The 23,899-nt window shown below is 45.2% G+C and overlaps 1 protein-coding gene across 2 annotated transcripts; it reads right to left on the bottom strand.

Moving 5' to 3' along the window:
- Window positions 1-8: 8 nt before the first annotated feature.
- Window positions 9-23,873, bottom strand: nckap5l (NCK-associated protein 5-like). 2 transcript variants are annotated; one of them, XM_071915513.2, is made up of 14 exons: window positions 23,749-23,803; window positions 15,403-15,448; window positions 12,799-12,884; window positions 8,304-8,444; window positions 7,908-7,976; window positions 7,659-7,697; window positions 7,438-7,557; window positions 7,067-7,159; window positions 3,801-6,751; window positions 3,513-3,642; window positions 3,138-3,210; window positions 2,660-2,938; window positions 1,868-2,019; window positions 9-1,470 (listed from the first exon to the last, which is right to left on the bottom strand). In XM_071915513.2, exons 4-14 carry the CDS (start codon window positions 8,442-8,444, stop codon window positions 1,210-1,212), a joined length of 4,308 nt encoding a protein of 1,435 aa, XP_071771614.2. In that variant the 5' UTR covers window positions 12,799-12,884; window positions 15,403-15,448; window positions 23,749-23,803; the 3' UTR covers window positions 9-1,209. The 2 variants fall into 2 exon arrangements, with proteins under 2 accessions (XP_071771614.2, XP_071771615.2); XM_071915514.2 differs by lacking the exons at window positions 12,799-12,884; window positions 15,403-15,448 and having other exon boundaries at window positions 23,749-23,873.
- Window positions 23,874-23,899: the final 26 nt, after the last annotated feature.

The following is a 23,899-nucleotide window of genomic DNA, read 5'->3' as shown; positions in this document are numbered from 1 at the left end:
TGCTGCCCTGCTGCAAATATAGAAATTACACTTGGATATTAAATGTGTGTGTAAATGAAAAGTTAGCAGCCAGATAGTGTGCTTTTATAACTAACACACAAGAACTAAATCAAAACATTTTAATTAGAAAGTTGAAAAAACGGCAGTAGGTACATATACCTCTATTAGCTAGGGAACAGACCGCAACAGAGATGTTGACATACAAGATATGAACATAACCTACTAAGCAAGGAGACTGCAATTTTCACAGAAAGATTACAAAAAAAGATGACCGCAAATGATGTACATTTCACTTAAAATAAATAAATAATAGAAATACTTATTCATTGAATAGTGTAGCCATTTCTCTTTTCTATGATATTATTGCTGGTATATATTACCTTTAAACGTATTATGATTTAAAACACAGACATATTCTGGCAACCTTTCTTGGTCACAAAAGAGAAATAATCTCAACATGATCAATAAAATTGTTTATACATTAAAATTGTGATGCATGAGTTTAGCAATTAAGAATCACAGACATGAACATTCTTTTTTTAAGGAGCTCAATAAGGAAATACTATTTTTCAGTACATTATGTTGTGAACTGATGTCAAGAACAGAATGGATGTATTGGTACAGTATGTCGGCTATTTGACTGGTCAGCGCTTCATCGCTTCCATGAAGTACAGAATAAAGAACCCTCTACCAGGGTGCGAAAAAAAGACAGGAATGAGGCAAAATTCAGCTGAACAAGTACTTTATATCAGAGTGACAATTTGTGATAATCCTTAGCTTGGCCATGCTTTTTTTTGTAGTCCTGTATACATGAATTTAACATAAGTGTCCACAGTCAATTTCATTGTGAAAAAGTGATGGTGAACAACCTATATTATTTGGGTGGCTTTTGGTTTCATGTTTTTTAGAAATCCTGAGGAGAAGTCCATCAATCCGTCTTTCCAGTTGCAACAGAGTTAAAGATGATGAGACATGACGAGCGTCGTCACCAGAATGTTCTTGTGGACATCAACAGAGCACAGTTTCTTTTCCATGTTCCTCAAAGGTGGCGGGTCAGCAGCATCACAGTACAGCCAGCAATCAGGAGACATGTTAAAAACATTGCTAGGGCTTATTGTGTGTTGTCAAAGTCTCTAGCCTAGATGAGCGTTTGCCTCTCCGGTCCTTCCTGTCCCCCCCCCCCCCCCCCCGTCCCCGGCCCCGGCCGTATCATCCTTGGCTGCCGCAGGACGACAGACTGTCGTAGAGAGAATCGCTGAGCGACTCGGGGGTCTCTAGGACCTGAGGGCGGCTGGGGGAGAGGGCTTCCTCCGGCCGCTCCCTGAGCAGCTCCAGCCCGGCCTCCCGGCTCATCTCGGGGACGCTGGGAGTGCGAGTCTTTCCCCTGCGGCTCAGCCCCGACTGGGACGGGACGGGCAGGCTGCCTGGGTCAACCACGCGGCTGGAAGAGGGACCACTGGGCTTCACGCTCTGGACGGGTGCAGAGGGGTGGGGCATGTTTTAGCTCACAAGTTTCATTTTATGTAACACATTCACAGGTTTCAGAAATCATCCAATTGTGAATCTTTAATAGTCTGGTGGTTAATAATTCATTTCTAAAGGGAGAATGTGGTGCTGTGTTTTTACATTATGTAAGATGTGAGTGCAGATTTAAAAATGTATCCCTACTTTAAATGCTTTTCTACTGACTGCAAAGTATTTCCAGTATGGTGATGGTGGCCTAGATAATTCCTTCTTGCATGCTGCTGTCCAGCATTGTCCCAAACGCTATGGACAATATGTGGCCAAACAGCCTCGTAAAACTGTATCTCAAATCGATCAAGTTTGGATGTAATTGAAAATCAGTCATTAACCATATTCAACACACCCCTCTGAACGGTGATCCGTAGGACACTGCCTCCTCCTCCTCTTCCTCCACTGCCAGGTACACCTCTGTGGGTCCTGCTGGCGTCTTCAGGTTGGGGAAGGTCCATGTCTTGGAGCGGGGGGAGAACATGTTCGGTCCATGGGCCTCTTTGTCTGTACATGGTACAAATGGACTGATTCAAGACATGCGTTCACGTATTGTCCCTTCAATACAAACGGGACGCGGGATTTTTCACCAAACATACAAAATTACATTTTTGATTATCAGCAAAACACACAGTACTAAATTCACTGTGTAAACAGCCTCCAACATGAATCTATTTCTCAGGAGCTAAACCATGAACACTGGTCTTAATTCCTATTTCAAGGAGGAAAGGGTAATTAAACGGTTCATTCCTTTAACAATAACATTCCCTTAAATATTCCCTCACAGGAAATAAACAACTTTATCTGTGTCCTTGCTCAATGTCATGCATATATTTATTTGAGCTATGGTATCTCTATAATGAGCGATATATTCACATCCGAGTTGCCATCTTATCCTTGTGTTGTTGCATTGAAAATTAGGATATCATAAGCCCCTCATTATCCACATTTCCCTGTTAGCTAGCATGGGATATTTGCTATAATTAGAAACTGCAGAATCTCTGCTTTTCTTTATCACTGAGCACAGCACAGAGTTTGCAGGCTGTGTCGGGGTAATAGACTTTAACTGACAATGTTTGGAATGACTTGATCACTTCAAACGGGTATTAAGCGTAGGTATGACAGTTTAGGATGGAATTATTGGCACCTTCACGGATGACGCCAGCTGAGCTTCTCCCCTCCAGCATGGAGCCGTACTGAATGGTGGGAATCAGCTGTCTGTGCGGCGCGTAACACTCCTCCTGTGAAGTCATCTCCCTGTCCAAGGTGCGGGCCCGTCGCCCAGCCTTCCCCGGGGAGCCGGAGGCATGGTGCTCCGCCCCGGCCCTCGTCTTGGACAGGCTCCTTCCTGCTGCACCGCTGCTGCAGTCAGGCAGGGGGAAAGTACCAATGCCGCTGTCCAGGGTGTAGGTGGAAGCACCAGAACCTGGAGAGGAGAGGAGAGGAGGGGAGGGGAGAGGAGAGGAGAGAAGAGGAGAGGAGAGGAGAGGAGAGGAGAGGAGAGAGGAGAGTGAAATTCAGTGTCCTCACAGCAATTATGATTCCACTAACAGTGCAAATGAACCCTGTCAATGTGTGCTATTTGTTTCCTCTGAAAAGACAAATTCCCAGCAGACTCCTCTTACCTGCAAAGTGTTGAGAGTGAACTGAATCTACAAGGTTCTCATCTGATGTGACGTTGCTGATTCTGTCTGATCCCTGCATAAGAGAACAACAAAGCATGACATTGAATCAACTCAAATTCAGCTCTTCAAATAGGTAGCTCGAGAAAATAGTTTGCCAAATGATAAGATGATAAGTTTTGGCTTTTTTGAAAGTTGTGAGCCTACTGTGTAGAACTTATTTTACTGATCAAAGGGAATGATCTTTTTCACTGGCCTTCTTGTCTGTCAAATTATTTGTTTCATCATTAATGTAGATGTGAAATCATTTGTCAATCTACGAACTACAGAGATAGATAAACAAATAGCTAATGAAAGGCTGTGTAACCAAAGGAGTACCTTCTCCATATCGTCTCGGCTGGTGGTGTGACTGATGAGATCGCTCTGCTGACTAAACACTGGCCTGGAGCTCTTACAGTCGAACGAGAGCCGGCGCTGGGGCACGCTGATCATGTCCTTCCCATCCACTCTGCAGTGACACACACAAACATCCAGCTAAGACTTTTAAGCCCTACTTTCATCTCAGAAAATGTCAATAGTGGTGGAGACACAGTATTAGACTGTACATGAAAGTTACAATTTGTATCTTAAATCAGTCTCAGAATTCACTTGTCCTCCACTCCTCACCTGTTTAGCAGCTGCTGCATGAAGTTGTCGGAGCGCGCTCCCCTGTACATGACGGCCAGCTGTCCCTGAGCCTGGTCCATCACCACCTCGCAGGAGTGACCCCTGCCTGACCTCTCCACGTACGCCCTCTCCTCCTCCAGCGCTCTCCTCAGCCCCTCCGCCTTCTCCATCAGAGTGGAGATGTTCAGACCCTCCACCCCTTCCTTACACCTGGTGGCCATCTTAACGGAGTCCTTCCCCACCGAGGGGATGTTGATCTTCCACTCCCTCTTCTCGTCCTTCACCTTGGTGCCGTCGGTCTTGCGGCTCAGCGCCGGCAGCTTGCTCTTCTTCAGGCCGAACCAGCTCGCGATGCCGTTGGAGGCTTTCTGCTTGACCTCGGCGCCCTGCCCTCCTCTGTCCTGCTCCTGAAGCTTCAGCATGTTCTCCTCGATGCCCTTCATCACCTTCTGCTCGATGGCCGACTGCGGGCTAGGGCCCGGGTGCGACGGCTTCTCCTCCTGGATGTCGGATGGAGGTCTCGGAGGAGGAGGCGGCAGGCTGTCTCCGTACATCGGGTTCTTTTTCCCTTTCCCGCCGATCTTGGACCTCTCCTCTGATTTGGAGGAGTAGCGCGGGGCCTCTCCGGGTTTCCCCCCTCTGTGGACGGAGGGGCCCTGGCAAGGTTTGGAGGGCGACTTAGGGGGTATTTTGTTGGGGCTGTTGCTGCTGTGAGGGCTGAGGCCAGGTTTAGCATTGTAGGCCAGATTCAAGGAGCCAGGACACTTCATGTTGTTGCGTAGTACCTGGGGAGCATCCGTGTTGGGAGATGGCAGACCGATTTTACTTTTGGGGCTCTCTGTCTTGGTCACACACAGTTCTGGTTTGACCACTGCTGGACCGGTGGGCAGAGATTTCACCCCTGGTTCATACAACTGAGATGGCCCAGGATACTTCAAACCACCACTACCAGCTTTAGGTTTACCATCCAAAGAGTCTGTATATTTTGAATGTCTCTGCTCCTCTTTATGGTGCTCAATGGGCCTCTCCGCTGTCTTACTCCTTTCATCGTTATAGGTGGCATTGCTCTCTGTATTTGCCGTGTCGACTGGCCTAACGCTGACTTGTAAATCCTCTGAGCTCCTTAGCTTGCCCAGTGCAGCCAGCCTGTCTTTGAAGGCATGGTGACTGGAATCAGCCGGGGATCTCCCTGGCCCGGTCCCAGGCCTCTTGGGGATGGATGAGGGATCGTTCCTCTTAGCTGGAGGTGGAGGGGGAGGCTGGGTGACCTCAGAGCTCTGCATGGCGGTCTCCCTTGTATCTGTCTCCTGTTTGTCTCTGGTTCGTGAGTAGTTAACTCTGCCTTGAACTTTGCTGAGGGCAGACGAGCTGGGCAGGCTGTGGTGGTTAACCCAGACTGGGCTCTCTGTTTCTTCTTCCTCATCTGATGTGGATTCTGAGGTGGAGGAGGATGACTGCTTGCGTTGAGGCGGGGGGTTGAGGACGCTCTCCGGTAGTGACTTCACTAGCTTCCTCTCACCACCGCTCACCTTTGTTTGGGAAGGGAGCGTGGTTCTTTTCTCAAGACCCTGGGGTGGTTCCTCTTCTCGGGAGTTGGTGGACATATCAGAGACATTTTCATAGTGAGGGACCCTCTGAGATACTTTGGGTGAGGAGGAGGAGGTGGAGGAGGAAGTGGCCGGGCCCAGCTTAGGGCCGGCACTGGCTTTAGGTGCCGAGAGGCTGCTGTAGCTTATTTCCTTAGCTGGGGGGGAGCAGGCGTCTTCGGGCTGGGGTGGGGAGGTTGGGGCCGAGTGTGTGGCTGGGTAGGACTCAGACCTGGAGGGTGGAGGAGGGGGCTGCCTGCATCTCTCTGTGGTGGTGGCTCTGCGCGTGGGAACAGGAGAATGGTACACCTCGTAGTTGTTGGTGCGACAGGGGATCCTAGAGTTGCGGGTGAGCTGGGGACTTAAACGGACGGGACTGGTCGAAGCCTGAGCCTTCTCCCCTATTGTGGGGATCTTCAGGAACTTGAGCAACTTGGACGGGGAGTTGATGGCAGCGGCTTTGACATCGCTGAGGCAGGAGGAGCTGGGGCTGAGGGAGGCACTGGCTCTCACAGAGGAAGCCTCTGCGTCTGTGTTGTCTTTCTCTGGGACGGCCGAGGGGTCGTTAGACATGGAGTTGTTGATGGAGGAGAGCATCAACCCATTGTGAACGGCGTCTCTCGTTTCCACGTCACAGTGGGCGTCCTGAGTGCTCTCCTTCATGGGGACGGGCAGGTGGGAGGTGGGATAGAAACCAGTGAGCTCTTCAGAGGCACTAGCTTTTGGACAGCTCTCCGCGGAAGCCTGCTCCTGCTCCACTCCCATCACCTCCAGGCTGTGATTGGCTGTTTCCGTGATTGATGAGTGGGGGGCGGCGCCTGCTATTTGCTGGTGGTTGTCATTCTTGATGCTTTGTTTTGACGGGGGAATGGACTCCACCGTTGTGCTCTTACTGTGACATTCGCTCATAGCAGCTGCGGGAACAACATGGCTCTGGGTGGCTGAGTTGGCTTTTGGAGGACTACAGACGTGGTTGCATGGCTTGGGAGGACTGTCTGGGCTCCTCTTGCAGTGTAAACAGCAGGTGTTACCTCCCTCACACTTCACTGCCCCTTCACCGTTGACATGCTGGTGTGTGTCAGTGTCAGAGCAGGAGCAGCGGCAGTGTGTGTGGTGGGGTTTGCACTGTAATGGAAGGGGGTCCGCAGTGGCCAGAACAGCCTCTGTGGACATGAGCACCTGGCTGTAGTCGCAGAAGGAGAGGCTAGTGGTGGAGGGGTGGAACTTCAGAGGGTCTGTCTCCTCCATCTTGCGAAGGACCTCCAGGATGTGTGCTTTCTTCTTGAAGAAGGGAGACAGAGCCTCCATGGAGGCGGCTGGGCCGCGAGGGCCTGGGGAGGCATGTTGTGTGCGGTAGCCATTTCCCTTTGGATAGAAAGAGATCTCTATCAGCATACCATTCACTGCTGGCAGTTCAATGTGAGTCAAGCAACATAATTCATCAAAAGCCAAGACCTTTGCATGCATGCGTAAAGGAAATGAGTGCAAGGGAGATTAGCAATGGAAATCTTTCAAGCACAATAGTGGAAAAAGGAGCAAATGTCAGAGCATCACCAGTTATTACGTCACACACAGGTGGCGTGCCTGATCTAACATTCAGAGCCTATGACATAATCCCCCTGTTTCACTCTTCACTTTATGTTTGGTAAAGTTTTGCTGCGTAGGCTGTGTAATAATCACCTTGGCTTGTGCTTCAGTCTGTGCAGGCTCCACCTGCTTGGCAGAGTCATTGTGCAGCTGTGCATTGTAGTCTGGGAGGGGTCCCGGCTGGACCTGTAACAGGAGATTCATGAAGCAATTATGATGACATTGTATACACTATAGGCTATTGTATACACACACAACTAAAAGCAACATTGTCCTGGTGTCTGTTGGAACAATATAGAGCAGAGGTGAAACCACTGAGATCCATTACAAGCACAGCAGTGTTTGAAAGAATGAGGCTGAAGTGAAGTAGAAATCTGCAGCTCTATTGGGTCTTGAGAACCAGAGTTGTGGCCTATATAATAAATGCATTATGAATTATCATAAAGGAGGGTGTGTTAATTTACCTGGTAGTGAGCAGTGGGGTGATTGGGCAGTTTCTGCTGGAAAAGCTCACAAAGCGCCCGGTTCTGTCTCTCCAGGTCAAACACCAACATCTTCAGCTTGATGCACTCCTCTCTGAGATCCTGTTCAGTAACACACAAAGCAGGTATAACATCCGTATCCTTACTGCTCAAGTTAAAGGAAATCCAAAAACAGATCCACAAATGCAGTTTTATGTTGTTACCTTTTGGTTTAGCAGGGCTTGGACGACATGGTTGGCCACCTAATAACAACACAGTAAAGAAAAGATAATATTTACATTTTAGACATTTTGTTGATGCGTCCAGAGTGACTTACGAGTTATTAGTTAATTATAATAACATCAATTTCTAAATTAACTGACAAATGAACAGATTCATTTATACATTTGTTTGTGCAACATGCATTAGACTTTCTTTCAAGACATAGCTGACACTGGGCAGTAAGAACTCACCTCATCCAGGCATCTTTCATAAGCCTCTCTCTGACTCTCATTTGCCAACATCAGAGCAGAATTCTCTGCCTGTGAGGAAAAGGTAAAATATCAATAAAACATAATGCTCAAAAATAAAAGAAGAGTAAAAATAGAAACTGCAGCTGAAAATACTAGATACTACTTAAAAAAGATTACTTCACTATTTTTATGCTTGTTTACTGTGGAAGTGAAGCAGAAGATGGGAGAGAGGAGATGGGAGAAATGCCATGAGCCAGACTTGAGTCCACAATGGCAGTACTATGTGTCTTACCCACTGGGACACACTCAATTACCTACTATTTAATTCGCTGCATTGTTCATTAGCATTTTAATTCAAATGTAGCTTGTGATGCAGAGTGTCTCTTGTTTACTCACCTCCAGCTCTCTCAGTCTGTCCATGAGCTCGCTGCTGTTGTCCTCCAGGTAAGACTCCACGTCTGCCTCCTCCCCCTCCTCGTCCGAACCGAAGTCCTCATCACACATTCTCTGTTCTGTCTCATCGGACATTGTTATCATCTGCAAGAGAGAAGGTGACATTGTAAATATCATCATCGCACTCTTTACAGCAAATGTTCTCATCTGCGAACACGGTGCAGCAGCCACTTTGGCAGGTAACCAGCCATCATTCAAACATCTATTCTTTCCTAAAAGTCATATTTGGCTGGTAAAATACATCTGGAACCCATCAGCCACTGTTGCCAGAGGACAAATTTGCAATTTTTCCTGCCCTGTCTGCAAGAGAGAATTTAACATTGTAACCACCATCACGTTCTCTTTAAACCAAATATTGTTCTTCTCATTTGCAAGGGAAAGGTTAACACTTTAATTACCATTACACTCTGTTTACATCAAATCTGGGTCAAACAGTAACTACAAATAATTTTAGTATTTGTTTTAACTTTCATTGAGTAGCGCATGGGTGGGTTTCTGCCACATATAGGATGATGCAATGATGAGTGCCAGAGAGTTTAGACGATTACAAAAAAGTATTTTAAAGTCAATTTAGTTAGTTTAGTAACTTTTCTATGAATGACAACGTGGCAGACAGCTATCTGAATAGTCCTGATGCAGTAAACCCCACCCATCTGGTACTCCAAGCAGGCCAAAACAAACACTAAGGATACCAGGTCTGGTTTACATCAGACAATGTTCTCATCTGCAAGAATGACGTTAACGCTGTTACCACCATTACACTCTGTTTATACTCTGTTTATATGACAGCCACAGCACTTAGTTTCAACACTATTTTTGATGTAGGCCTTCTACAGCATTTGTGACACACAACACAAATATGGACAACACTATCTTCCTAACTACAATGCTGAGACTGTGTGTAATCTATGCAGTAGATCTTACTGTTGATTCCACAGTACCTATATGGAGGATTACTGAGCGAATGCAACACAGTGATAATCCATCTGTCCTGCATTGCTACAGATCCCAGAAAGATTAGCCTGTGTATCCGTCTCCCTCTGATGGTCTGCAGCTCCAACAAATTCACGGATCAAACTCCAGCACCACGCAGAGTGCACTGGCTGTCTGAGCCGATGAGCATGCTACACCGCAGGGCATATGGCCGAGGACCAGTCTAGTAGGCATGGCTCCATGTGTGTGTGTGTGTGTGTGTGTGTGTTTGTGCGCACGCGTTGACTGTGCGACAGTACAGAAGGGAAGGGCCGAAAGGAGAAGCAGGTGAGGCGAGGTGGACCTAGATCCTACAGTCAGATCTTAAGGAGTTATTAGAGGGGATAAGATGGGCTTAATTCTCTGGCTGGACGCCTGCCCAGTCTGTAGCTGGCACAGATTCAAGCAGTGTTAGACCAGTCTTGGACAGGTGACACACGCAAAAACACACACACATACACATACACACATAAACACCTACACAACACCTACACAGCACACACACACACGCTCACATACAGTATAAAACTCAGTTAAAACACCACTGGGTCCTGTCCAATAGCTTGCAATGGTTTCCTAAGAAATCATCAGTCCAACTAGTGCAGATCACCCAAGCCTTATGTAACTAGAGCTATTTGGGAAGCGTTTACAGGAAGATTATTGAACAACACTGGCTTGTGTATTGTGAATCCCCACAAACAAACCTAAGCAGCACCATCCAAAGTGTAGGCTTCTTACTGAGCTGCGATTGACTGAACACGGCCAAATCTGCACATATAATGGAAGGCTGATCAATGCAGTCCATCTAAGAACGGAAGCAGATATTAGCTATCCGTTTAACCTTGGACACAGGAGCGTTATTGAGTGGTTATAAATACCAGCTTTTCTCTTCACTAATGCACATTAAAGCTCCGGGCAGGAGGGCAGAGAGCACGCACGCATCTCTGTGTGTTTATGAACATTCACATGGAAATTACAGCGTGTACCAAAAGACAACAAAAGTGATACTAAATATAACATGAAAATGTGCCGCCGCCGCCACCACTGTGGCTTCTTTTCATGTGCCGGGTTAACGTCACTAGCTTCGCTGCAAACACCACTAGAAAGAAGCATCACTTGCAACTTGCGTCCCATTTATCTAGAATCCAACAGGCCTTCACATCTAAAAGGACTACTGGATGTAAGGAGTATCGACGCCCAATCAAAGAAACGATCAAAAGATCAAAGAACACCAAGTGATTCAGCCCTTGTTAATGACTGACTTCACATCCTGTAGAATGAGAGAGAGAGGGGAAGAGGGAGAGAAGAAAGAGAGACAGGGAAGAGAGAGAGACAGAGAGAGAGAGCACTGCTGGCTGCTTTGTGAACTGCAGTATTGTCATGGTGCTGGTTTAGGAGCCCGTGACTCTCCACACAGAGGCCCATTGACAGGGCGGAGGAGAGGCTCAGTGTGTCCCAGTGGGGCTGCAGTGCCAGGGAGCTCCTTCCACAGAGCTCGGCTGGCAGACTTACAGCCGTTGGTACTGTCAGCGGCCGATAGAGAGAAGCCGCGAGGGGAATGCAAAGCGAGTTAATGTTGCTGCTGCTCTGCAGACCGCACTGCCGTGTGGCCTCACTGGCTGGCGGGTATTTTATCAACCCACTCTGGAACGATGCAATATTCTAAGGACATTTGTATTCGTCGCTAAAAGCAATTCATCACGAAAGAAACTCTACCCTGGAAAATGCAAGATATATTCTATTTCAATCTGTACAGTCTGATAGGCTCAGAGCCTATAATGTATGAATCTCACTCTCACGCTCTCTGAAATGTGATAAGGAGGAAATAGGCTATGCATGTATTTACATCTTATTGGCCAGATTATGGAGTCATACTCTTAGACATACAATAGGCCCAGTTTGGTCATTTTAGTTTAGTTCATTTGATAGAATGCGGTGATAAAACACAATGTTAAAACACAGAAAGTAGAGAAAAAGAAAAGAAAACTAACACAAAGAAAAATATTACAAATTTGTGCAGGTGAGAAAAAACATGAAAAAACATTTCACCTCAAAACAAAACAAAATTCTAGATGATGAGGAAAGACACAACTGATCTGGATAACTAAAACTAGATAATGGAGGAAAAGAATATGACAACTACAAAATGCTTAGTACAGGAAATAAAGTAATTCATTAAAATAGCCTTATTAAATAGGACAGTGCGTTAATAAGTGTAACCTTTGCCCTTAACCTTTATGCATGGCCAATAACAAACATAACATGTCCACTCTACAGAAATAGGGACTTCACTTCACACTAACCCAAGCTAAACCATATTTAAGATAAAATACTATTTTTACACTCGATGTCCAGGAATTCTCTACACCAGCTAAAACCCTTCTGCTTTCAAAACATAATCAGATACTGTAAAATGAATACTGTTCACCTGGTCAAACTTCGCTAAGGTGTTGGACATACAATCAAATCCATCGAGGGAAGAGAAAACTTCTGCACACAGATCTGTGATATTTACATTTTGATTGGGACGCTTTAGATAAAACTTGCACAGATCTGGGATTGCAAAAGTTTTCCCTTCTTTGTCGAAATGAACAGATAGGACAGAGAATACAAGCAAGGATGCTGGTAATTGATGATAAAAAGGGGAAAGGGAAGAAGGCGAAAAAGCAAACAGATAAGAGAGAGGGCCAAAGTCAGCATAGGGCTTTGCTTTGTTTTTGAAAACCAACCCTTCCCAAAACACAGCCACTAAATCAGACACTGCAAGTGTAAACAAAGTGCAGCGAGGCGCAGCGTTCGCAGCTTAAAGCTCCAATCATCGAACAAAACAGGCTGGATCATGTGTTAGCCTCTGAGCCAAGTGAGCATGTAGTGTTTTTGTTCTCCCTAAAATGGCTGTAAAATGGATACCTGCATATAAAAAAATGGGAGCTTCAGGGACATTTGTGTGCATTCGCCGGGAAACAAAAAATATGCAACCCTATACCAGCAGAAAACTAATGTGTCATCTATTGTAAATAAATAGCCATAGCCGTCTTTTAAAGGAATTACCCAGCAGCAATAGCTAGGGAGGTCGGTTTTCATGGGTGGATACCACTGTAATAGAATGCACTTTTTTATGTGCAGTAAACAAAGTCTATCTATCAACAACCCCGCTGACAAATAGACAAAGACACAAAGGGAATGTAACAGGGCAGGTGCTTCTAGAGCAGAGCAAAGATCATTTCCACTTTAACTCCTCTGCCAATTCAGCATCTTCACTAGAGTCCTACGACAAAAATGTTGCATATTCTATTGATTACCAACAAATAAAATAGTGAACTGAAACATTGAAAAATGAGCTCATTTTGCATGCTGCACAGTGAAGTTATGTTGTTTTTCAAGTGACTAAATAAAGAAGTCCCCAAGCCTTATTCTAGTCCTGTGGGACACACACACACACACACAAACATGCACACACACTCACCTGTGATATCAGCTCCCTTTAAGATCCTTGAAGAGGAGTCAGTCTCCTGTCAGGCACCTCTGTCTCCCAACAACAAAACCAAGGGGCTTTGGGAGAGAGAAAACAAAAGGACACATTGTGTTAACCCGCTAAATCCTTTTTCTCATTCTCTTATTCCCTTCCTCCGCTCTCCTCCACTGGGGCTCCTGACATCTCTGCCAATCCTACTTGTGTCCCTTTCTGAATCCCCCCTGACAGAACCACACGGCTCGGCTGTGGCTCGGCTCCTAATGGGACCTTGAAAAGTTGTCATTCGATGACAGGAGCTTGGGAGTGGGTTGCAGCGGGGGCCTCAGACCAATGTCACCTCTGCACCGGGTCTGTGGCAGGCTGAGGCCGTGGCCTTCCTCCGCGCTCAGACTGAACAGGAAACCGAAAGGAGAGGAAGAATCTCCATTGCCCACGGGAGATACCAGCGCACAGCAGACGCCAGCCATGCCAAGACCACAAGCCCCCACTACTCTCTATCTCGCTCTCTCTCTCTCTTCCTCAATCTCTGCCCCTCTCATCTTTCCTTTCATCTCTGAGTCATTGTAAAGTGTAATGAAAGAAAGATGGATGAATAATTCAGCAGACACAGCATTTAAGAACTCCCCTTTTATGTCCTTCTGATAACATAGGACACGTACACTGCAGACAGTGTGTGCTACAATGATTTTTTTTTAATCCTAGATTCCAGTCTAATGTGGGATTCCCCATTAACTGAGTTCCCTGTTAATTATGTTCAGTTTCTACAAAGCTTTCATTTATAACCTAGATGGGGCGCCCTGTCTGCTGCGGCATGTCTTCATTGAGTGTGCCAGTGTAGTATCTGATCACACCGGATATGTTTAGGCGCCGTGCTACAGCATTAACTCTTCATTCCCAAAAGCAGTCTATAAGGAAACAGGGCCTGATCCTTTTAGATCTTGTCAAACTGAAATGGGATTAGAGGTGTTGAGCATCTGCCCTCTCAATCTGGGTTTTAATAAAGCCAGAGCGGATCGTCTAAACACGGTCTGGCCCTGTCCTCCTTTGTACACCTGGTCCTGGGAGAAAAGCCCGTGATCTGTGATCCCTGTTATGAGGCAAACAAAACAGAGCTGCAAAAAAAACCACAAGAGACCTCAAAGATTGCACAGCACTTTAACCAGGATTTATTTTCCGAGGGTCAGATTTGCTTTTTTGCCGACCGGACGCTAAGAGAAGCGACGTGATGCCGTGTCGAGGCTGTCTGAATCGAGACGGGGCTTTCAAAGGCACCAAGGTTTGGGTAGATGCTGCGGATGAGGATGAGCAGACGATATTCATGGAATGAGGGCAAGGCTGAAAAAATTTCAAAGGCGACTCAGCCGAAGCAGAGAGGAGAAATGCACAAAAGCTCCTTAAATCATGTCAGTCACACACTCGGGGATTTGGCATAGGCAAGGCCGTCTCAGGATATGTCAAACACCACCCTTTCCATCTGCCAATCTGGAAAGGCACAGACTGAAGTTCTCGCTGTGTAGGCAAAGTGTGTAGGCGGGGGATGTAAACAATGTGACAAAAAACTAAATCCTAAAACGGCGGAATTAAACAAGATCTGAGAAGACTGAATCCTTCCCCAAAATGTAGGCCAAAGTGGCTTTTTTACACACACCATTTCCACACCGTTGTCTGCATCAATAATATAGATGCAATTTCAGATAAATATTAAAAAGAGAGAGCTACGGGTGAGGACGCAGACAGAATCAGGCTGTCGGGGTCCCTCGTTGCTGTTTCCTGTCTGATGTTTGGCAATATGAAGCGAGACGAATCGTACACAAGCAATATTTGGGATGAGGAGGGGAGGCAGTGGAGTAGTGGGTGGGGGAGGGGCTGTAGGAGGGGAGCTCCCTTCCCAAAAGGCCTGAAAGGTTGGATCTGCGCCATGTATGTCTGAGAGTAATCAAACAGAACGGTGGCCCTCGCTAGGATCCTTCTAAATCTCTGCCAGGCAACCTCCACACCCAACCCTCCCCAAAGGAAATGCATTATGGGCCCACCATCTCTGATACAGGGGAAACTGCGTGTTTGTTTTTTTCACACATTCAACCAAAACAACATCAACATTTAGGCAACGTGCGGCGCCTCCCCCACCACGATATCCGATTGACAGATTTATGACACATTGTTATCTGTAACCAAAACAAATCCCTGCGTGATCCCGTGTTGGTTCAGTAAAGATAAAAACGACACCGTGTGATAACAGCGCAGGGTTTCGCTGTTGTCCTAAAATGTAGGCTAGCCCACGTATGCCAGGATCCTTGCACTAACCTAAACACACACACACACACAGGCAAGCAGACCTGCCCTGAAGCGTCACCTCATGTCCATTCATGTCCATTCATGTCCATCTGCTCATCAACTCCATAAAACTACCAAAACATGTGTTCCCCCTCTGTCACATCACTTGCTTCACATACAAATCACTGTTTGAACTACATCTGCTAAGATATTGACACAGAAACACAGCACGACAGGCAGAGAGAATACACTGTCAGCTACGAAAACCGCATCAGCATTTACAGATTTTTTTCCACAAGTAAAAATTTTGGGTCATCTCACCTTGCTGCTGCTGCCTTCTCTGTCATCCAGTCAGCGCATCCGGGATCTCCTCACAGCAGAATGAAATGTAAGGCACCAAAAAAAAAAGAGAGAGAGGCCACAACCTTACATTTGTGTTTTCCGGCTGAGGAGGGGATTTTTTATTTCCCCTCCCGTTAAGACTGCCGTCACCCTCTGTGGCAAGGAAGCCGGTTTCCTCTATGCTACAGCTAGAAAAGGCCTGTCCTTGGGCATGTGCATTGTGTGTATGTCTGTGCTGTCTGCAGAGGCTGCCATGTCTCCCATTGTTCCAGGGCGAGTGAGGCAGGCTTCCTACCCCAATAGACCCTGCCTACTACAACAGCTGTGGACCAGCCCCCACCTCTCCTCTGCTCTCCTTCTCCCTCTCCCCTCCTCCCTACAACTCCTGCCTCTCTGCCTATGCTGCTGCTGCTAAACATTAACCCTACAGCTGCTGGCTCGGGCCATAAAGAAGGGAAGAGGGGGGTTATATTTCAAAAGAGACCCTACCATGTAGCGGACAAAGGAACGTACAGAGAGGATATCCGACAGCCGCGCTAGACTGATAGAGTTCTGCACAGAGCCATTCAGTGCCCTAGAAAGAACACAGGCTCTGTGCTAAGAGGATTTTCTTTCTCAATCACATTGGTAATAAGTGTTGGATTGAGTCCCGCGTGACTATGCTGAGGAAAAGAATAGAAACCAATTGCAAAAAAAAAAATCATCTACTATTAGGATAAATTCAGAACTGACAATAAATGGTTATGCAGTGGTTTATCTCATATGCTAATCTTAATAAAGAGCGTTCCAGCACCAACCTGCAGTGGGACTGAATTTGCCTTGCTATGTCTCATCTGTATCTGTCTTGTCTGTAGCATGCTGGTCAGAGGCATGAACCTATTATAAAAGCATCACAACACGGTCTCTGTGGTTATCTCCCCAGGATTTCACCCTGCATGACTCATCTGGTTTCCTGGTTAATGAAGCCACATCATCCCCCATACCTCCAGACATACCAGACACACTAGCCCAGTCTGATGACAAACTGACTGGATGCTAAGGCAACACCAGCAAGGGGAGGGAAACATGGGTTTCATGACTAGAAGGTGGGAAGCTAACACAATAAAGCAGAAATGCAAGGTAAACACATTTCTGTCACTGCCTCTGCAAAGATTCAACAGTAAAAATGTAACATATCTATACTTACTTCGGCTGACATTTAGAAGTTGGGCTATTCCTTTTTTCATTTGACCCTAATTGACTAGACAAGAGACCTGACCTGAATCAACTTCATACCAGACCAGACTTCCTCTGGACAAAATTAAGTGCCTCAGGGTGAATGTCCGTTGTTTCAGGCTGTTGCAATATAGATTTGACCAAAACAGTGTAGCCAGTTTGGCGAATAAGGACTTGCCCCAGATTCCCAGATTTTCAATTTGCATGTTAAATGCATGCCAAAAACTCTAAATTGAGCAAAGCCAGGCTGTTGTTTCAAAATAAATGTCAAATAAACAGACAGCCAATAAAATCAATATGGAAAATCTCAGAAAACCCAGAGACAAAATATGTTGACTCAGATTACAATATTGGGAAACTGCTAGCCAGGCAGGATAAAGAGGGCATCAACCCCAACCTAGAAACAAAGCACTATGCATATTGAGATTCGCATCAAAAATCACCAGGATCAAAAGAGCTTGTGTTCAGTGAGGATTTTATCCTCTTATTAGTGACACATATGGCGGTCATGCCCAGTCCCTCCCCAGGCCTCTAATCTGAGTCCACCTAGTGGTCGAAAGGGAGAACCAGCAGACTAACTACAGGGCGGACCATCACTGAGTCATTTTAATCGCTAAGTACAATAAACCTAGAGGAATTTGTCTAGCTGGCACTGGTGCAGAGACACATCAACAACCTAGATAGCAGCACAGCACATATGATGGTAGACTATGCATATCACTCGACAAAGTGAATGAAGGGGGGATTGGCATACCTCTGCTATGTCAGACATTAATGCACACAGACATCTGTATAGGATGAATGGGACATTCAGGGACTGGCTGCCCCTCTAAGAGGGTCAAAGGCTGAGCAGGCTGACATGACCTGAATGAGAGGCAGTCACATGGTACCCTGGAGCTAACACAGGCGAATGAGAATAACTCTCAACATAAAAGGCCTATTGTGACCCCTTCTGAGATCCACTTTCCCCAAGTGAGGATCTTCACTCACTGTTCAAATACTCAATGGTAATGTTAACATAGATGAGAGCTACACATAAGAATGTCAAGGAGTGGTAAAACAGGGGTCATAGTATAAGGAAGCTTTCCTAGAAACTTGTTGAGAAGAATTATTCAAACAAGCATGCGGGAACTGAATACAGGATGAGCATATTTGACTGACTTGGAATTCAATGCAAACAACATGTAAAGCAAGCCTCTGCCATCACACTGTCACCTCTTTTTGAGTTTTCAAACAAGCAATTTCCATACACACAGCGGAAGGTGTCCTGATTACATAAGATGACACAGAAAATCCTTCATCCTCCACAACAAAGACAATATCCCAACCAAAAAAAAAAGTGCAAAGATAAGGAAATGCAACGGTCCGTTGGCAGATGGTCTATCTTGACCGTTCTTATTTCTGGGGAGAGGGCGGCCGGAGCGAAGCGAGCTGTCAGGGGAACTCAGAATTAGAGTTGTAAATCAGACTCATGGGGTACAAACCCCCATTGAGGGGCAGACAGTTTAATGGGCAGTAATGTGCACGGCTCCATGTGAGGTGGAGCGCTAATCCACCTACAAGAAATGTGACACTCACTCCTCGGCTGGGAGATGGGCAGGGTCTACAGCTGGGGCTATAAAAACCCCAATGGTGTCGGTGGAGGCCTCTTGTGTTAATTTGCATGAAGCCTTGGCTTAGTGGAACCTCATTATGGAGTCAGGAGTCGTAGCTAGTGAGCCATCATCAGCAGTAGGCTGTAGTCTGGGTTGCTGATCTTAGCTATTTGTACAATCTATGTACAGCCAAGAGAAATTACCTCCACATGTACTAAACTTTAGAAGAAACTTTCTTTTATCACAATCTCATTCTGTAGCCACGGTGACCTTAATAAATCGCTCACAAGTGAAAAGATTCAAAGTATGCTCTTCAGTTCATTTCTGTAATCATAAAAGCCCAGTAATGAAAACCATTTGTCATGGCCCCTATAAAGACAGGTTCCATACCTCTGTAAATACTGCAGGGAGAGGTGGTGTCCCCTTGCCAACCAGACTACGAGCTGTGTAACCAGACTGCCAGAGGAACAATTGAATTTTGTCCAGTTCCACACAAGATTTCCATGTGTGTCAGCAAACGTCTTTACTACCTGATCCTCAATGAGTCATATTAACATCAAACTGCTGAACCCTGACATGCCTGGAAAAAATGTGATGGTGTTGAACAAGACACACGCTGGTGAGGCCAGACGAGTTAATCCAGGTCACAAGCAAACATTATGGCCAGTCTATAGAGTTGCTATACTAGTATGACCACACTGTAAAAGAAAGGCGAGACCAGGCATGTAGAGAACAATGACACCAGACCAGAGAAGGTTGAGGAGGCGCGTGAGCGGTTTGGCAATGGCCAATCTCCCCACATCTGGCTACCAGGCACAGCGGCTCAGACTCCACCAGAAGCCTATTGTGCTATCTCAGCTGAGCCAAGCATGCTCTCCTCCTCATCATCCACATCCTTTTCCCAAGGTCTGGCCAAGAGGAAGACCTATTTATGGTATAGAATAAAAGATATGGAGAGCCCATTGAAAAGAGAGTTATATATGGAGTATATATGGAGATCCTTGTTGCAGGCAGGGCAGAGCACTCCAAGACTCAAACGAGCTCTCTATCACAACAATGGTAAACGGTCAGCTACAATTTCCATGGGAAAAGAGTACCTCAGTGTTTTTCAAGGCATATAGATTGGGTTGATGGAGAGGATTTGAAACAGGAAGCTCATGAGAATTTCAAAACATTCAGGCACCGGCAGATCTAGAGCTCACTAAGCACCTTGTGGGAGTGGGTTTATGGATTGGACGGGTGGGGGTGGGGTGGGGTGGGTTGGGGGTGCTGGGTGCATACAGCTCCTCAATAACAACTTATTTTAAGACAAATGAAAATAAACTCCAGGGGTGCACAAAGGAACACTGTTCAATACAGAGGATACAAGACAGCCTAAATATAGACAAAGCCTTGCACTGTAGGTGTTATTCTTTATCTAAGCAGTCTTAATCCAAGTTATCGTAGATTGCACCTCAAATGAAAATCTGAGTTCAGGATCTAATAGATTGTGCTTTGCGTATAACTGAACAAAATTATGGCCATTTACTCCCTTTTTGGCCAAACAGGACGTGGCGGTGACCCGGCTTGCTTGAATTGATTAAAGCTACATTCCAAGCCATATTTTCTCTGGCCGGACTGATGAATTGAATGTTTGTTACAGCTGCAGCTAAAGCAGTGTTTTGCCAACTTCAATGTTTGTGTGACCACAGATTCCTCTGTAGGGTGGATTTTGAATGAGTCCTCTGCATTTGGTGGTAGCTCTGCACTCACACACTATTAGGATTCCTGAAGCATATTCAATCATACATATTTCAGAGGCCATATTCTACACAGCGGGCTCCAAGACAGTTTGTGTAGAGAGAAAGAAGTCACAGGGCCAAGGGTTTAAGTTGTTCTCAGTAACTTCTTTAACTAAGATTCTAGTTGATATGCATACAAATAAGCACCAACAGCTTGGAGTTGAGGTGGCTTGTGAGTTCAAAAGGAAGAAAACAAAAGGCCGTGGGGGGAAACAACACAGGCAAAGATAATTCCTTTCATCTAAATATCTGCATTGTGTGTGTGTGTGTGTGTGAAAACAGTAGTGATCATGATGATGTCTTGGGGAGATCTCAGTAAGTCTTCCCTCCTGCTGTGAGTTCTGTCGTATCGCTCCGACTCCGTGGGGTAATTGATGAATATTTCTCGATGCTAATGTGAGCTCCAGAAGTGCCTTCGCTGTATATCCATGGTAACTACACTACCTGCATGCATCAGACAGCAGGGCGATCAAGGGCTGAACTGATGGCTGATAAGGAGGGATCCCAGCCCCAGCCTAGCCTATCTTCAAAGCATGGCCATTTATTCAGAGGGGAGGCCAAACCGCAGGGTGGATACTGGAGAGATAGGCCAAGATTGCAGGAGACTCTGACCTGTCTGCGCACCCCGATGAGACATCAAACTGACTGAATTATTGTCCGGTTGCTCTTTCCTCCCTGTAAAAGTGGTGAACTACGACCGTCAAGTCTAATAAAGTGATCATTTCACAGCGAGACTGACCTTGAATGTCTCTTAGCGGTTACGCCGAAGGTCTTTTGCTCCATGTAACCCACAATTTTCACCGCAACATTATCTCAAGTAGCCTATATGCGCCATTGTCTCAACAGATACTGCTGTGTGTTGTGGTGGCTTGGTGCCCTCTTCAATGGGAGCATTTAAAAACCAAAGCTGATTGAGTTTACAGCACCAACAGCCAAATTGTAAACACTTACTCCCTGCCACGTTTCCCCTCTATAATAAAGTCTGAAGACCGTATGTGGCGTCTATATGAGCCTGCTGCAACAAGATGTGGGACACAAAGGCGTGCAGAACATCTGTGAACAATTAGAGGCGAACAGGGTGAGCGAGCACTTATACTGCCCATTACACTTGAATAAGTCACTGGCTCTGCTTTTCATGATGTAATGCGGCACAGCTTGGATATGCAATCTCAAAGTTGCACTGGGATAGAGCTTTCACTAAACTTCAGTCAAGCTCGAAACACGCACAGAGCGCTCACACAAAGACACACACACAAAGACACACACCACAGATGTAAGAAGTAAAACCACCTTTATCCAAACCCCTCAGCAGTTTTGAGGTTATTCATAAGGATCAAATGTTCACAGCACTGATGTGTCCTGATGTTCATGACCGACTCTTATTCATAATATGAAACATACACCCTCGTACATTCTGAAATGCTCAGTGCCTTCCTGTCTCATGTTTAAATGCTTTCAGTTACACACATTAACTAAAAAATTCCAATAATTCCACCCAATCAACAAAGTAGGCTATAATTTTACATTGCTGCATTTTTTGGTAGACTGTTCAGTTTGGAAGTTCGGAGGTTTGAATAAACAATGTTCACCAAATGAATGACTTCTCTAATGAGAAGATCAGTTCCCCGATTAGTTATATACAGTATATGTATTTTTTGTGGTGTATTTTTCAGGAAATGAGTCCATACCGTGAAGTTTGCCTAATGGTGTAGCTTACTAATGAAGTCACAGTTTAGATAGGCCTTTGTGCCATGTAATCTGTGAGGGATTCAATGTGGAATTGCTTGGAATTGCCAAAAATGGGAAACATTACATCAACAGACAATTTGGAAGGGTATGAGGGGTACGTCATTTCATTTCTCTTCTAAGCAACCTGAGGAAAATGCAGCTCACAAACACTAAAAGATTCATTGAGTATTTCTCATGAGATCTTCAGTCAAACTTTAATATTTTACAGCCTAAATTCTGGTCATTTCTGCAAATGTTCTTAATAGGCACAGATCATTAAGCATGCATATTTTTCACTACAAAAGGACTGTAATAGCTACAAAACATTAGCTTAGAACTTTTTAAATCTTCTCAGTCTCTGAGTAGGCCTACAAGTTATTGAGAATACTTGTAAACATGTTTTATTGCCAATGAAATCCTTCACTATGTGGAAAAAAACAAGTAGCAATCCACTCCTCATGATTACAATGTCATTCAGAAAATCTAGAGGGCATCACATTCACTGAAAAGCTGCATTGTTTGGGGATATTTCAATAACACTTTCTCACTGCCTATGCTGATCCAGAGAAGCACTGGCCAATAGGAGAACCAATCCAATCAATTACTTCTCCTGAAATATATAGACTCAGACCATTAGTTTGGAGAAATTAGGCAAAAGCGATTCAGCTATAGTCCATTTTTCACCAGTAGAAAGATCTAACATCCTTTGTGTGTGGGAAATTCACTGATACCCTATTTTAGTATGGCATCTGCTCGATATCCAACACCAGTGATTGTATTGGTGCATATCTTGTATTGTTTCAGTATTTACTTTTCATTGATGGTCAGTGATGCTGCCAACCTGTGATCACTGGTATTCTGATCAAGATCATGCTGCCAATAAAAATGTGAATTCTGCTCATTAATTTAAATCACACCACTAACTACATGCTCCTAGCACATTAGCTTCATGTCTTTTTGCTCTCACTTCCTGCTGCTAACTTGCTCTCCGATACTTTTGAGACCAAACGCATCACATTGTGAACATGGAGAAGACTTTGCACCTCTGGCCGTCAGCATCACTGAAATCATCATCAAGTACAATAAATGTACAGAAACTGGATTTGGTGACACTGCTGCAGACCAGTGATGTTGTGGTAAACAGGGTAAACAATGACTCCAGTCTGTGATCATCATAAGCTAAACCACCAATATAAAGAAAAATCTATTATATGCATTATAAAGATTTGTGTCATTCTAAAAAGCTTGGTTAACTCAATTCAGCAAATAAAAAGATGGGTCAACTGGTTTTAGTTGGGTTTACCCTCCACTACACCCTTGGTGCAGACATATTCACAGCTCACAAAGTTACACACTACATTGTAATCCTGATTTTCTCTTAAAATGGTGGAATATCACTTTAACTTTGTCTCCAATCAGATCCTGGTTTTGACAGAAACTGCACTATGAAGCAAGCACATTACTCCCATAAGCTGCCTGTCTGCATCAGTGAGAAGTGAAAACTGAAAATGTACCGTTGGCACATTTACAGAGTTGACAGTTCCTTTTCCATGTTCCCTTTTCGGATTTCAACCTTTAAAAACCAGACTAGACTGCGACAGGCCTGCGTTTGAGCCAGCATGTATAATGCAGTCCAACAACAAATACATCCACTGCATTAGACTGGAGGAAGTGTGGTCAGAAAAACGTACATTTTTCTTGGGGACAGGCCCTCCAAACCGAAAATTGGTCCCCTCCAACATGGGCAATACTGTTACGCCCTTGACACACAACCAGGCAAGAAAATAGCAAACATGAGGATATTTCAGTGTTAATAACAAACTAATGCCATCAACATCTTAAGCAATACGAATATATATGTTCAAATCTTTACTGTTCCGCTGGTGAGAAAAAAGAAAAGCATGCTAGGTTCACTGTCGGTATTCCAGCAAATCTCTCCCATAAAAACCGACCAAGCTAACGTTACAGGACATGAAATGGCAATTTTTCCGTTTATGAAAACTCACCTCATTTGGTTGGAATTTGCCGAAGAGGATGTTGCCGTGCCATGGTTAATAAAAATGAAACTACACTAGTTTTTCGTAGAATATTACGTTAATAAGTTGTATTCATTTTCTAGCGGTGTCCTCCTCTGCAGCAACCGCTCTTTCTTTCTCT

Source organism: Centroberyx gerrardi, chromosome 14 (assembly GCF_048128805.1).
Source record: "Centroberyx gerrardi isolate f3 chromosome 14, fCenGer3.hap1.cur.20231027, whole genome shotgun sequence".
Classification (NCBI taxonomy): Eukaryota; Metazoa; Chordata; class Actinopteri; order Beryciformes; family Berycidae; genus Centroberyx; species Centroberyx gerrardi.
This window is presented reverse-complemented; position numbering and strand designations above follow the sequence as displayed.